The 15,854-nt window shown below is 42.7% G+C and overlaps 2 protein-coding genes across 12 annotated transcripts in view; one reads left to right on the forward strand and one right to left on the reverse strand.

Annotated features, from left to right (window-relative positions):
* Positions 1-15,854, forward strand: part of LOC105498214 (cilia and flagella associated protein 126) — a 43,421-nt gene that overhangs the window by 15,664 nt on the left and 11,903 nt on the right. For 3 of the 6 annotated variants that reach the window (XM_071082212.1, XM_011770183.2, XM_011770181.2), the window contains exons 1-4: positions 1,650-1,775; positions 3,128-3,190; positions 3,353-3,433; positions 3,927-4,103. In XM_071082212.1, coding sequence (XP_070938313.1) covers positions 1,749-1,775; positions 3,128-3,190; positions 3,353-3,433; positions 3,927-4,103 — 348 coding nt within the window. In that variant the 5' untranslated portion in view covers positions 1,650-1,748. Of the gene's footprint in view, positions 1-1,649; positions 1,776-3,127; positions 3,434-3,926; positions 4,980-15,854 lie in introns of those variants that run through there. The other 3 variants (XR_011615338.1, XR_011615337.1, XM_011770180.3) reach the window with 2 other exon arrangements.
* Positions 6,431-15,854, reverse strand: part of LOC105498215 (succinate dehydrogenase complex subunit C) — a 44,527-nt gene continuing 35,103 nt past the window's right edge. For 4 of the 6 annotated variants that reach the window (XM_011770184.3, XM_071082245.1, XM_071082240.1 and 1 more), the window contains exons 5-6: positions 12,938-13,101; positions 6,431-7,275 (exon numbers count right to left, since the gene is read on the reverse strand). In XM_011770184.3, coding sequence (XP_011768486.1) covers positions 7,171-7,275; positions 12,938-13,101 — 269 coding nt within the window. In that variant the 3' untranslated portion in view covers positions 6,431-7,170. Of the gene's footprint in view, positions 7,276-10,304; positions 10,364-12,937; positions 13,102-15,854 lie in introns of all 6 variants that reach the window. The other 2 variants (XM_071082234.1, XM_011770185.3) reach the window with 2 other exon arrangements.

The following is a 15,854-nucleotide window of genomic DNA, read 5'->3' on the forward strand; positions in this document are numbered from 1 at the left end:
CATCCCTATCAGAAAAGCAGAAGGAGGCATACCAACTGAAAATTCTAAGAGAAATAATGCTAGCCTATCACTGCAGCTTAAAGGGCCAAAATGGATGTCCTAAAGCAAAGATAGTCTTTGGTCCTTAAAGAACTCTTCTATCTTCCACTCCTCTAGACAGTGATAAGAACCACAGGGACTAAGCACATGAGTTATCTTTCGAGATCTCACATTATCCAGGTATTAACTCCAGAGCCTCTAAAACAAGAGCTGTTCTTCCCTCCATCTGCAGAAGCATAAGAGTGCACTTATACTTGGTGTGTTGGTTTAAGATGAGGATTTTGGGGGAAGAATGAAGAGAAGGGACTGATGGACACATTTTGTGTGTGTGTGTGTGTTTTTTTTTTTTTTTTTTGAGATGGAGTCTCGCACTGTCACCCAGGCTGGAGTGCAGTGGCGCGATCTCTGCTCATTGCAACCTCCGCCTCCTGGGTTCAAGCAATTCTCCTGCCTCAGCCTCCCAAGTAGCTGGGATTAGAGGTATGTGCCACCGTACCTGCCTAATTTTTGTATTTTTAGTAGAGACAGGGTTTCTCCATGTTGGCCAGGCTGGTCTCGAACTCCTGATCTAGTGATCCACCTCCCAAAGTGCTGGGATTGTAGGCATGAGCCACCATGTCCGGCCTGGATCTACTGTATAATGCTCTCCTGGTCCTAATGATATCTTTGGGCAACTTATTTCTTTGTTTTTCCCTTTCATCTTGACACCTTATATATAAATTCACTTTACAATTCACAAAGCACAGTTCTGCTTACTCATTAATTCTCCTAGCCACCTCATAGACTGGTATTACAATACCATTTTAGATGAGTTTCAGAGGGGTTTCCTTGTCCCACAAATATTAGTCTCATGTCCTGGCACCCCCCGTTGAAGTCTCCAAACCTGATGCTTTCTACTCTGTGACTTTCTCTCTTCATTCCTGCTCAATCTCCCTGCACCAGCACCCGATTCCATTTTATTCCAGTCAACACAAAACACCTGTGTTCTTATGTGCTGTGATTCTAAGACAGTGACAGAGGAAATTATTTAAGGACCAAGGACAGGATATGTTTTTCCTTCTGGGGACAGATTTGAGCTAGTTGCTTTTTAAATATTGTTCCTTTGTTATTCTGCCTGATAAAGTAGAGGGCCTTATAAACAGGATCTCACCAGTATTGAATACCTACTATGCTATGATGTTGTCAAGACACTTTATTCATTTTATCTCACTTACCCTGTAAAAGCAGGCTCTATAATCTCCACAATACAAATGAGTTGATAGAAATTTAGTGAAGACAAGTCAGTTGTTTACTGTCATATAGCTCCTATGTTCCCATGTTGAATAAGGATTCAAACTCCAGTATCTGGCTCTGCATCCTGTGGTACATTACACCATGTTGTCCAACAAACATAGCTCTCAGGGTTACATCGTTTGTTAAAGTGGTTAAAAACCCCAATCAAAGGCCACGTGGAAGTTCTTAAGCAGGGGTAGGTTATGCCAGAAAAAGAGTAGCTACTATTCAGCTAATTTTCTCATATTTACCCAGTCTTTCCCGTCTCTAAAATAAAAATGAATCTAAGTTCCAGAGAAAACAAATGGGGGCAGTGTGAACCAAGGAAATGAATAATAATAAGCAGAAGGGAAAGGCAGCCTCTGCTGATTGGGAGGTAGTCCCAGGAGGTCCGCCTTCTGCAGTTGCCAAGCAACGAGTGTAAACAGCACAAGATCATGGCCACTAACTACAGTGCCAACCAGGTAAGTTCCCATTCTCCATTTCTTTAAAGTTTACTTTTGTTTTTCAGATTCTATCTTTGGACTGTCCCCTCTCATAGGATTCTGATCTTTGAACAGATAGCTGAGAGTGGAGTGAGAAAATATTTTACCTCCTCAGGGATAGAGCCCAGGGGCGATCCAAAGGTATCTCTGGGTTAAATTTGTAGGGTGTAAACCAGAAGTTGGCAATTTTTTTTTTCTGTAAAAGTGCAGAGCGTAAAAATTTTAGGCTTAGGCCAAGTGGCAAAGTCAAAAATATTCTATAGCTACTTACATAATTAAAGAAAAACATTTTTCCATAAAATTTTTGACAAATTCAAAATATAACTGAGTACAATTTTTTGTACTACTAATGAAAATAATGGAATTTTGGGGGTTGAGAAAACATTTCACTTAACTGGGATTCAAAGTTAGTGTTCCATTTTACTGAATCAATTGTAAATGTTCATCTATAAAAATCGTCCTTACTCTCAGGCCATCCCCAAACAGGCAGCAATATGGATATGGCCCATAGGCCATAGTTCACCAACTCCTGATCTAGACCAGTGCTGCCCAACAAAAAGAGTGCGAGCCACAAATGTAATTTTAAATTTTCTAGTAGCTACATGAAAAACTTAAAACATAAAATTTAAATATATTGAATTTAACCCGATAAATCCAAATATTATTTCAACATTTAATCAGTATTTTAAAAATTATAATCAGACATTTTACATTCTTTTTTTGTACTAAATCTTCAAAACCTGCTGGATGTTGTAGCTTGCGTCCATAATCCCAACACTTTGGGAGACTGAGGCAGAAGGATCACTTGAGGCCAGAAGTTTGAGACCACCCTGGGCAATATGGTGAAACCTCATCTCTACAAGTAAATTTAAAAATTAGCTGGGCATGGTGACAAGCACCTGTAGTCCCAGCTACTTGTGAGTCTGAGGGAGGAGGATCGCTTGAACCCAGGTGTCCAAGGCTGCAGTGAGCTAGGGTCGTGCCACTGACGCCAACCCAGGTGGCAGACCAAGATCCTGTCTCAAAAAAAAAAAAAAAAAAGAAAAAGAAAGAAAAAGACAAAACTTCAAAATTCAGCATATTTCATACTTATAAAGCACCTCAATTTGAACTAGTCATATTTCAGATGTTCAACAGCTCCATGTGGCTACTGGCTCCATGCTGAACAGCACACATCTAGACCAAACAGATTACACCCTTGTCATAGTGACTTAAAGCCTACATGGTTGGTCAGGCCTTTGGTCTTCAAATCTAAAGAATTGTGCCTAGTCATCATTTCCTGGGTTTGGGGCCTTGAAGTCTCACAGGGATACTTATCTTTCTCTCCACAGTATGAAAAGGCTTTCTCATCCAAGTATCTGCAGAACTGGTCTCCGGCTAAGCCAACAAAAGAGGTATTCCATGTTCAGTGCACCTACAAGATAGCCTCATGCTCTCCCTGTCAATTAACTCCTTTTAGCCTTCTCTAAACTCCCATATCCTTCTCTGACCAAGCTCCCCAAATACTCCTTTTTTTCCCCACTCAGAAACATTTATCTCTCCCACTTGTACCCCAGAGCATCTCTTCTCATGAAGGCTACACTCAAATTATTGCCAATGATCGTGGTCATCTACTGCCTTCTGTGCCCCGTTCCAAGGTGAGATACTATCTTCATTCCTATCAAGAAAGGCAAATAATTGAGGCACAGAACTGGGAGATGTGCAGTCTCTCACAGCCATTATCAGGAAAACTAAAGTTTAATCTAATTCATGTTGTAATGTAAGAGCCCTTGAACTTCCAGCCAGCTTACCCAACAGGATAGAGTTGTGTTTAGCACCTTTCAGAAGTTCTTAAATTGATCAATGATCTGTATAAAAGAAAGCCTTCAGGTGATGACATTTGTGCAGTGGGTACTCCTTTGCCACACTCAGCCTAAGGATGTGGAATTTAAGTTGGCAGAGTAAAGGGGATGAAAAAATTAGGCCTGCAAAGCCTAAATGAGGGAGGGGGATAAGGAAGGGTGGGAAGATTATGCTTTCAGTCTTATTTCATAACCATGCATTCCTAAAGAATGGAAATAAGACTAACAGAGGTCTAAGTCAGTTACCAGGAGTGAGAAGCCCTATTGAGGAATTCCTTTTCATTTTCAGGCAAATCCTTGGGGTTGCTTCATGGGCACCTGGCAAATGCCTCTGAAGATACCCCCTGCTCGGGTGACCCTGACCTCCCGTACAACTGCTGGTGCTGCCTCCCTCACCAAATGGATACAGAAAAATTCTGATTTACTCAAGGCCTCCAATGGGCTGCGTCCTGAAATCTTAGGCAAGGTATCTATTCTTCCCATCTAATCCAAAACCCTGTTGTCTCAATTTCTTTTCAACTTCAAAAAACGTCTGCTGTTATGCCACCACTAACCCAACAGGGGGGACCTCTAACCAATTCGTCTTATCCTGACTAGTCCCTAATCACCTTCTGAGGCCTGAAGGGATGGGCTAAGGACATCTCACCCCCAACAGTAGAAAATGATCTAATCTCAAGGTGGGGGAGGGTGGTTAGAGAAATCAAATTTAACTTTCCTTATTTGAAACTTGATCTACTGCCCATGGTATGGGGAGAAAGGGAGTTAGAATCCTGAGGTGCACTGGGAATGATCCGGGCCCGACCAGAGACATGACTGTCTCTTCCACTCTATCACTGACAGCCCCATGATCCAGACAGTCAGAAGAAACTCAGGAAGAAGTCTATCACAAAGACTGTACAACAAGCACTAAGTCCAACCATAATTCCAAGCTCCCCAGCTGCCAACCTCAATTCCCCAGATGAACTCCGAAGCTCACACCCCTCTGCAGGTCATACTCCAGGTCCCCAAAGCCCAGCCAAATCCTAAGAGCCCACCTGGAAGTCCACGTATGCTAGAACTCTGGGCAGGGCCTAATCTAGCTGAGGTCCAGAAATACAAACCTGGAATTTCATATGGACCAAGTGGCCACATACTGAAAAACCTGTATAGCGACCGAGTGAAATAAACAAGAGCCCCCAGTCAGAACTGCGAAACAGGGAAATTTTGGGGTGGGAGTAAAAACAAATTTGGAAAATAAACTTTTTTTGTTGAATCTTTTACGAATCTGGATTTTCCACTCTTGCTATGGCTGCCTCTTGTAACCCAATTAGGAGAAGGAAGGTGGGGGAAAATAAAGCAGGGAAAAGAACATACAGTGGTTTGGGTGGAACACATTTTTACAAGAATTGAGTCAGTTATACTCCAGAAATGACCAAGAGAAGGTTCGTCTGAATCATGGAAAAAGGGTAGAACCTCAAAGAACCAGTCCCTCAACCCTATCCACTTATTTTTTATCCTGAGCATGCACAACTAACAACTACAAAATCAGAAGTAGAATTGTTGAGTAGAGTATGTATATGTGTGTTTGGAGAAGGTGGGGAAGAAAAGGTAGGGAAAACCAAAGTAGAAGATACTATGCTTTTGTAAGACTTCCTATCTAAGCCCAAGTACAAATATAGTTTGAAAATTGAAGATATTAAAGTGATTGGAAGACAGACAAAGAAAGATGGTAAGTAGAAATTTAAGGCAGAATAACAAACATGATGCTGTCACACCCCACCCACCCACTACCATGCTTCAATCACCCAAATGGTAGGAAACCACCAAAAAATTCAACTGCCCTACCCATTTTCCAGCCTGTAACATCTGTTTATCATTGACCCCATTTTACATTTTCCTGGCACTGGCTGTTAAATTCAATGCCCTTGCCAAACCTTTCCCCATACCAATGACAAAGTGTTCTCTCATGATCACTTGTCCCTCATTCCAAGGACAAAGTAGAGAACAGCTGGTTTAAAATGGAGGAAAGGTACAAGGACTTCCCAGGACCCCTCTAGTAAAAAGGGAAAAGCAATCATTACTTAAAGCCAAATACTATTTGGGACCCTGAATGAAGACTGTTAAAAGAGCAGGTCCCCACCTTAACTATGGTCTTCCTATCCAATTGACACCAGCCAGTTACCATTTCCCCTCTTCGACCCATGGCTTTAACTGGCTGGCCAGCAACTCAAAGTGACAGACGAGATAGGTCTCTTATTCCAGAGTTCCCAAAAACTATCAAAACAGCATGCCTGGTAAAGCCTGGCCTATCTGCATTTTTAAAAGCATCAAGTTTTCTCATTAAATTATACATTTTTGCCAGGTTTTCAACAATCCCTTCTTTTTAAAAAAAATCTCTATTCTTCATCTACCCTAAGCCTATAACTTCAGGTCATCATCCCTTAGCTGTCACCAACACTGGTCCTCTGCGCCCCTCACTGAATCATAATTTGCTGAACTGTCCCATGAAGCTTATAATCAGTCCTTAATGGGATTTTGGTGCCTATAACCCAAAAGCACTCTACATGCATCACTTCTTTTCTTTTCCTCCTTCCTTCTCTGAGGCTTCTCTGTGATATTTAAATATCTGGCTAAGTTCTATCTGATTCCCTGAAAACCCCTCCAATGATGAGATGTAGGAAAACTGTTTCCCTCCTGGGAAAGGTCAGATTGCAGGGAGAGGGAGGATGTAAATGCCTGAGACCCGAGGGAAGAGGAGGAAATTGGTTCCTTCCCAACAGCCATTTTCTTGGTTTCTCTAGATTTCAAGGAGAGTCAAAGATAAAATGAGTATTTTAATTCAGTTTCAGAAAAAAAGGGTACATGACTTTGATGAGAAAGCATAAAACTAAGAGGCTTTTCTGGAAATCCAAGAAAAAGAAAAAGAAATAACCATTAATATGTTCAATAATTTTCTGGATCTTCTTGTGTCAAAAGCTATATATTTTCTCCTCAAAAGCAGCTGCTCCAAGAACTAACTAGCCCTCTTTATCTCCCTCTAACTGGGACAGACTAATTCCCCTCCACCCCCACCTCTCTTCTTTCAATAACACTGCGTAGGTGTTAATGGCCTGGGCTCTCACCAATGAACAGAATTGTCCTTTAAGCCAGCAACCCACAGGCAGTGGCACCCAAAGCCTCACCCCCAGTCCCCAGGGCAGAAGCCACAGAGCTGGCATTGTTTCCACTGTCTCAGGAAGAAGGAGCCAAAAGCTGACCCTCAGCACAAATCAAAGCCCAATATGCAGACAGAATAACTGCTTCTAGAGTTGGCAAGCTGTGGGCAAAAAAGGGGAGTTTTTGCAGCCACCCCATCTTTAGAAACAAGGGGAAAACTAGACCCTTTTCCACTATTATGGTCTACAAGGTACTCTACTGCTCCAACAGGATCTGAAAGTACAAAAGGACCTAAACAAATAAGGAGAACTTTTCCCAGGCTGGAGATAAGAATGAAAAACAGAAAGATGGATGAATGTAATAAGGTGTAGGAAGATGATGCTGGGAACCTCCGTTCTTCACATGGCTGCCAGCCCCATAGAGGACAACACAGTAAGAACCAGGACAACCACTCCAGACTGGTATAGCTGGGGAATCTTCAGGCCTTTTCCTAGGTCCCACATCTGTGGACAAAGCAAAAAAGAAAAAAGGAATTTCAGTAAACAGGACATTAACAGTTCCTGTCTCAGAAAGTAATTCCACCTAAAGGAATGGACACCTTCTCTCAGCATGATTCTAGAGAAAAGCGCTTCTATCCTTATGCCCCATCTTTACCCTTCTCAAAACCCACAGTATGGAACCTATTTTCCACTTATTCCAATGACAGAAAATCAGGTTCTATTGTGTGGTGATGGTAGGAGTAATGTTCAATGTTCTCTAGAATGCCACAGGCCCCATACCGTATACAAAAGCTTCCAGAATGAATAGATACAACTTTTCCTCAGGACCACACATCTAGATTAATGTTTCTCAGTGTATTCTTCCGAACACTTGTTCCTTAGAATGTTGAAAGCCATTATATGGGCCAAAAAAAAGTTCTGTGGTCATACAATGTTCGTAAACATTTAACTGCAAGGCTTTCTAAACAGTTGTTTTTTTTGTTTGTTTGTTTGTTTGAGACAGACTCTCGCTCTGTCGCCCAGGCTGGGGACTAGAGGCGCCTGCCACCACGCCCAGCTAATTTTGTTTTTGTATTTAATTAATTAATTAATTTATTTATTTATTTATTTATTTATTTGAGATGGAGTCTTGCTCTGTCGCCCAGGCTGGAGTGCAGTGGCAGGATCTCGGCTCACTGCAAGCTCCACCTCCCAGGTTCACGCCATTCTCCTGCCTCAGCCTCCCGAGTAGCTGGGACCACAGGCGCGTGCCACCACGCCTGGCTAATTTTTTGTATTTTTAGTAGAGACGGGGTTTCACCGTGTTAGCCAGGATGGTCTCGATCTCCTTACTTCATGATCCGCCTGCTTCGGCCTCCCAAAGTGCTGGGATTACAGGCGTGAGCCACTGCGACCGGCCTGTTTTTGTATTTTAAGTAGAGATCGGGTTTCACCGTGTTAGCCAGGATGGTCTGGATCTCCTGACCTCGTGATCCACCCGCCTCGGCCTCCCAGAATGCTGGGATTACAGGCATGAGCCACTGCTCCTGGCCTCTAAACAATTCACTAATGTACACTGTGAATCTCCAAAAGACAGATATAATATGCATGATTTCCTAGATACAGTCAATCTCAGAATCTTTTTATAGAGGGAAACTGTTTATCAGAGGACTAGTATTCTACAGTATACTCTGAGATCTAGAACACTATTTCTCAATTTTGTTTTGACTGTGACCCCACTAAGAAATACCTTTAAAATTGGAGCCCAGTAGATATGTATATATAATATAGCAAAAGCTGATAAAACAATATTTACCATTACTGAGTGGTACCATATATATACAAATACATATATATTTATATATAAATAAATTTCATTTAAAAAATACATTTTTTTTTCCTTTTTGTGGAGAAAGGGGTCTCATTTTATTGTTCAGGCAGGTCTTGAACTCCTGGGCTCAAGCTATTCTCCCGCCTCTGCTTCCCTAAGAGCTGGCATTACGGGCGTGAACTTCTGCACCCAGCTTCTCCAATGGCACCATCTTGACTCACAGCAACATCAGCCTCCCAGGTTCACTGCCTCAGTCCCGCCAGTGGCTGGGACTACAGGCACATGCCACCATGCCCAGCTAATTTTTGTATTTTTAGTAGAGATGGGTTTTCACCACGTTGGCCAGGCTGGTCTCGAACTCTTGACCTCAAGTGATACACCCTCCTCAGCCTCCCAAAGTGCTGGGATTATAGGTGTGAGCCACCGCGCCCAGCCCCTGCTTATATTTTCTATTCTATTTAAATTTCTTTTTTTGTTGGTAGCATGCCACTAAATTGGTTTTCTACCAATTGAGTTAAAACCCACATTTCTTTTTAATATTAAAAAATAGAGACAGACTCTTGTTATGTCTCACCCAGGCTGGTATTAAACTCCTGGGCTCAAGCAATCCTCCTGCCTCAGCCTCCCAAAGTGCTGGGATTACAGGTGTGAGCTATCTCACCCAGCCCCCACTGCACAACCCCCCACCTTTTAAAAAAGTTTTGAGACAGGGTCTCACTTCGTCACACAGGCTGGAGTACAGTGGCACAATCTCAGCTCACTAAGGCCTTGACCTCCCAGGTTCAAGCAATCCTCCTGCCTCGGCCCCCCAAGTAGCTGGGACTACAGGCACCCGTCACCATGCCTGGCTAATTTTTTGTATTTTTGGTAGAGATGGAGTTTTGCCATGTTGCCCAGGCTAGTTTCGAACTCCTGAGCTCAAGCAATCCACCCACCTCGGCCTCCCAAAGTGCTAGGATTACATGCGTGAGCTACCACGCCCCCGGCCCCACATTTAACAAAACACTAATTTTGACTCTCTTATGTCTTAGGGATATTAACATATTAATATTATATTATAAGTCACTAAATGAGCCCCTAGGGCAAATGTAGTCTTCATTTTCCACACTTCCCACATACATGGCACCTTAACACACACATACACACATACGCCTACAGTCTGAATGTACAACTGCCTAAATTAGGAGTCAGTTCGGAGAAAAGATGGAGAGAGCCCAGGAAAAAAAAAAAATCAAGATGAGAAGATGCCTTCACCTCAACCCTCAAATAGCTTCTAAGTAGGAGATCAAGAGTCAAGCAGATTCCACAAAGAGTTGTTTTACTTAAATAAGGACAGTGTTTCTATTATAGAGTTGAGTCCTACTGGGTAGTGGTAGTAGGCAGGGATATTCCGTAGAATGCCACAGACCCTATAACCTCCTACTCTTTCACTCCTCACTCCCCCATTAGATCTTCTGGCAAGTCAACGATCAAGTTCAGAGACCAAAAACTACAGACTGTCACAGAAAACACAAAATCCTGACCCACACTCACAGCCAGTACTTGCTAGAAGAAAAAATAAAAGCAGACTTAAGGATCTTTAGGTTCTTCACTTCCCTCAACAAAAAGATTACCATCACAGGCAAGAACCAGGGCAGAAAAGCTCTAAGTTCTGCGATTTTGTAAAACCTCCCCTCTCTTCCCCCCATATTGAGACAAAGACAAATATAGGGCAAGTCTCTACCTGAGCCAAAATATGAACAGAGGAAGCTGATCAGCTGATTTTCTTTACAGAGCTTTGTTCTGTGGAATAGGAAGTCATTAATGGAAATGTCCTCCCTCTCTACCGCCTCCCCCTCAGGGAAGTGAAAAGTCATTTTAAATCAAACTGAACACTGCCCCAGGGAACCGTTGATACAGACACTTAATTTAGTAAGTCATTTAGTCTCTCATTCCATTAAGCTTGCTATTGGACCAGACTGAAATCCAGAAAGTGCTTGTCTCTAATGCTATGATTTGGAAGTAATAAAAAGTCAAATTAAGGCAAAAGCATCCATCTGACAGTTGGTTCAGGTTCAAAATTAATGAAAATACAGAAATAACTGAATTTTAATTGTCTTTTTGGAAGCAAAACTAGGGAGACTACAAAATATAAAATCCCTCTTTCTTTTTTGTTTTGGGACAGAGTTTTACTTTGGTCACCCAGGCTGGAGTGCATGGCATGATCTTGGCTCACAGAAATCTCTGCTGCCTGGATTCTCCTGCCTCAGCCTCCCAAGTAGCTGGGATTACAGGCACACACTACCACCTCTGGCTAATTTTTGTATTTTATTTTATTTTATTTTATTTTTTGAGACAGAATTTTGCTCTTGCTGCCCAGTCTGGATGGAGTGCAATGGCGTGATCTCAGCTCACTGCAACCTCTGCCTCCCAGGTTCAAGCGATTCTTCTGCCTCAGCCTCCCGAGTAGCTGGGATTACAGGCATGCACCACCATGCCCAGCTAATTTTGTTTTTTTAGTAGAGATGGGGTTTCTCCATGTTGGTCAGGCTGGTCTTGAGCTCCCGACCTCAGATGATCCGCCCACCTCGGCCTCTCAAAGTGCTGGGATTACAGGCATGAACCACCACGCCCGCCTATGTTTTTTTTTTTTAGATGGGGTCACTCTGTCACCCAGGCTGAAGTGCAGTGGCACAATCTCAGCTCACTGCAACCTCCGCCTCCCGGGCTCAATCGATCCTCCTACCTCAGCCTTACGGGTAGCTGGGACCACAAGTGCACACCACCATAGCTGGCTAATTGTAGAAACCAGTTTTGAGCAGACCATGAAATCACACAGGAGGAACCATGGACAGTTTTCACTCTATTAAATGATTCCTGCCATGTGCGGTGGCTCGCGCCTGTAATCCCAGCACTTCGGGAAGCCAAGAGTTCAAGACCAGGCTGGCCAACATGGCGAAACCCCATCTCTACTAAAAATACAAAAAAAAAAAAAAAATTAGCTGGGTGTGGTGGCGGACACCTGTAAGGCTGGCCAACACGGCAAAATAAGGTCTCTACTGAGATTGCACCATTGCACTCCAGCCTGGGCAACGGAGCAAGACTTTGTCTCAAAAAAAAAAAAAAAGAAGATTCCTAAACTCAATATTAAAACCTGGGATTCTTGGCACCCAGTTTCTATTAAAGTTGGCCCCATTCTGTCCAACAGCTCAAAACAAAAATGCAATATAATGTGTAGATAAGAAAAGGTAAATCTGTTTGAGTCCCATCAGAAGCATTACTCTGGGTCAACAGGAACATAAGAATGAAAGCAGCAACAATGTTTATCTAGCTCATAACTGAATCCCCCGTGTCTACAACAGTACCTGACACATAAATAGGTACCAATTAATATTTATCTCATAAACATGCATTCTATGCCTTCAGGGATCTCTTTTAATAATATACCTCTCAAAAATGAAGAGTTCAGCAGGACACAGTGGCTCACGTCTATAATCCCAGCACTTTGGGAAGCTGAGAGGGGTGGATCACAAGGTCAGGAGTTTGAGACCAGCCTGGCTAACATGGGGAAACTCCGTCTCTACTAAAAATACAAAAAATTAGCCAGGCGTGGTGGCATGCGCCTGTAGTCCCAGCTGCTCGGGAGGTCGAGGGAGGAGAATCTCTTGAACCCAAGAGGTGGAGTTTGTAGTGACCCAAGATCGCACCAACTGCACTCCAGCCTGGGAGACAGAGCAAGACTTTGTCTCAAAAAATAACATAACATAACGTAACGTAACGTAACGTAACGTAACGTAACGTAACATAACATAACATAACATAACATAAGGAAGAGTTCACAATGAGACCCTGCAAGTATCTGTGAGGCCTATACCATTGCTCAGCTACACCACCAGCAGGACTGCTAGAAAATACACAGGGGAACTTGTTTGGCTTTCCCCAAGAGGGCTTTGAGTCACAACTAATCTTAAGAACAGCACTAGTTGGGCGTGGTAGCTCACGCCTGTAATCCTAGCACTTCGGGAGGCTGAGGCAGGTGGATCACCTAAGGCCAGGAGTTTGAGACCAGCCTGGCCAACATGGTGAAACCCCATCTCTACTAAAAATACAAAAATTAACCAGGAGTGGTGGCACACGTCTATAACGCCAACTACTTAAGAGGCTGAGGCACGAGAATCTCTTGAACCCAGGAGGCAGAAGTTGCAGTGAGCTGAGATCGCACCACTGCATTCCAGCCTGCACAACAGAGCGAGACTCCAATCTTGGGCACAACAACAATAAAAAAGAACAGCACTAAACCCAGTAATAAAGGAGAGAATCCTCCCAGTCTCCCCACTCCCTTCACAGAGAAAATGTGCAAATCCCCAATTAACTTACCAAGTGTCGGATCCCATTCCAGGTATGATACATGAGAGGGAAGACGAGTGCAAACTTAGCTGTGTGGATCAGTGCTGGCCCCAGACACAGGGACTTCACGAGTTCCAAATAAGACTCAAAGTTCCCAGGGAGTAACAGGGCCGACAGGCCAAAAAGAGAGACCCCTGAGGAGAAAACCAAGTAGCTCGTCACAGCTGCTCACAAGTTACAACTAATATGACACATAAAACTGGGACCCCTGGCACCTCATACAATTCTAAACCATTTTGAAATGGAGAAGATTTTTGTTTTGTTTTTTTCTTGAGACAAGAGTCTCATTCTGTCACCCAGGCTGGAGTGCAGTGGTGCAATCTTGGCTCACTGCAACCTCCACCTCCCAAGTTCAAGCAATTCTCCTGCTTCAGCCTCCTGAGTAGCAGGGATGACAGGCGCCCACCACAACACCCAGCTAATTTTTGTATCTTTATATACGGGGTTTCACCAAGTTGGCCAGGCTGGTCTCGAACTCCTGACCTCAAGTGATCTGCCCACCTTCGCCTCCCAAAGTGCTGAGATTACAGGTATGAGCCACTGCGCCTGGCCTTGAAAAGGAGAAGATTTAAACTCATGTTCAAGTTTATAGTGGGAGACAGACTACTTGGGATCTGATCATAAACTAAATGTGCCATATGTTTTAGTACATTATTCCTCCTTTCAACATCCCTCTCATTAAAAACTTCACCTGCCAGTTCAGAAGTCATGCCTTGCTATATCATCTAGTTCATCATCTAAGTAAGAAAAGGTAAAAACAGTGTACTCAGTTCAGAGAAGAGTGAGAAAAAAAATTAGGTTCTCTTTTTTTTTTTTTTGAGACAGAGTCTCGCTCTCTTGCCCAGGCTAGAGTACAGTGGCGTGATCTCGGCTCACTGCAACCTCTGCCTTCTGGGTTCAAGCAATTCTTGTGCCTCAGCCTCCCAAGTAGCTGGCCTTAGAGATGCATGCCACCACACCTCGCTAATTTTTGTATTTTTAGTAGAGACAGGGTTTTGTCATGTTGTCTAGGCTGGTTCGAACTCCTGGCCTCAAGTGATTCGCTCACCTTGGCCTCCCAAAGTGCTGGGATTAGCAGCATGAGCCACTGTGCCTGGCCCATTTTTTATCTTTATTTTCTAGTGTTGCTACCTCTGAAGAGAGAAAAAATTTAAAATCATTCAAATCTCTATTACACAAAAATTTAAATTAAAATGAATTAGAGACCTAAATGCTAGAGCTAAACTGTAAAACTCTCGGTAGAAAGCACAGAAATAAATCTTCATGATCTTGGATTAGGCAGTGGTTTCACAGATGACACCAAAATCATAAATGACAAAAGAAAAAACAGATGAATTGGATTTCATCAAAATTACTAACTTCTGTGCTGCAAATAATACCATCAAGAAAGTAAAAGGACAACCCAAAGGAATGGGAGAAAATATCTGCAAATCATGAAGGACTTTTATCCAGAGTATATAAAGAACTCTTACAACTCAATTAATAAAATGACAAATGGATCTGAATAGACCTCTTTCCAAGGAAGATAAATAAACGGCCAATCAGTGCATGAACAGATGCTTAACATCATTAGCCATTAGACAAATGCAAATCAAAACCATAATGATATAATATAAATACTATGTGTACATATTTGGAAGATTATTTCCTAATGTGAAAGAAAAAGTATGAATACTTCAATGTCTGACAGGGCTACATTATTTGTTGGGGCTCAGTGACTATCAACCACCAATGACTGACAAATCAAGTATAACAAATATGAAACTCAAATTAGAAATAAGATGTTATCTTGGCTGGTGCAGTGGCTCATGCCTGTAATCCCAACACTTTGGGAGGCCGAGGTGGGCAGATTATTTGAGGTGAGGAGTTCAAGCAGCCTGGGCAACATGGTGAAACCCCATCTCTACTAAAAATACAAAAATCAGCCAGTTGTGGTGGCACATGCCTATAGTCCCAGCTACTCGGGAGGCTGAAGCAGGAGAAACCCTTGAACCCAGGAGGCGGAGGTTGCAGTGAGCTGAGATCGCACCACTGCACTCCAGCCTGGGCAATAGAGTGAGGCTCCATCTCAAAAAACAAAACACAAACACACACACACACACACACACACACACACACACACACACACAAAGAAATAAGACGTCATCTGTAAAATGGGAATAAAATTAAAAAAAAAAAGAAAAAGAAAAAAGTAAGAGGCCAGTTGTTTCCTATAATCACCAAAAAATATTTTGGGGAAGCAAAAAAGAGTACCCACACCACAACTCCCAGAGACCCTGATTTGACAGTTTGGGATCATTGCTAGAAATGTGGTTTTCAAACTGTATACCAAGCTGCCCTGGGGTACCACAGCAAACTCACAGGTCCTACAGGATACTTTACATATTCAAATGAACCACAGTGATACTTAACATCTGTTGGTCATCATGTGAACCACTACTAGCTCAAGATAGTTCGGTTTCAACATTAGATGTTAGATTTCTTACAATGATCACATCTTTGCAAAGCTGGGTTTTCAACAAAAATGAAGCGCTGTGTGAAAATCAGTGTGGAACAAGAAATGAGGCTGGCAGTGTCCAATCTGATTTCTAAGGTTGGAGGAGTTGTATAATATCCAACAGCATATACATCCCATTAGTAATTAATTATGATTGGCTGGGTATGGTGGCTCTAACTGTCTTTTGAATTTCAGTGCCAACACAAAGCTCTGAAACTTCAATAGCCAAACATATGCCTTAGATATCTGGGCAAACTCATCCCTGATCTAGGCACCAAATGGGACAGCAGGCTCATAGCTGAGTCCTAGGGATGGCCACATACCAATATTAACCAACAGAAGACCAGACCCTGATATGGTGTTATCCTAGGATAACACCACCTACTCTCA

The sequence above is a fragment of the Macaca nemestrina genome, chromosome 1, assembly GCF_043159975.1.
Source record: "Macaca nemestrina isolate mMacNem1 chromosome 1, mMacNem.hap1, whole genome shotgun sequence".
NCBI lineage: Eukaryota > Metazoa > Chordata > Mammalia > Primates > Cercopithecidae > Macaca > Macaca nemestrina.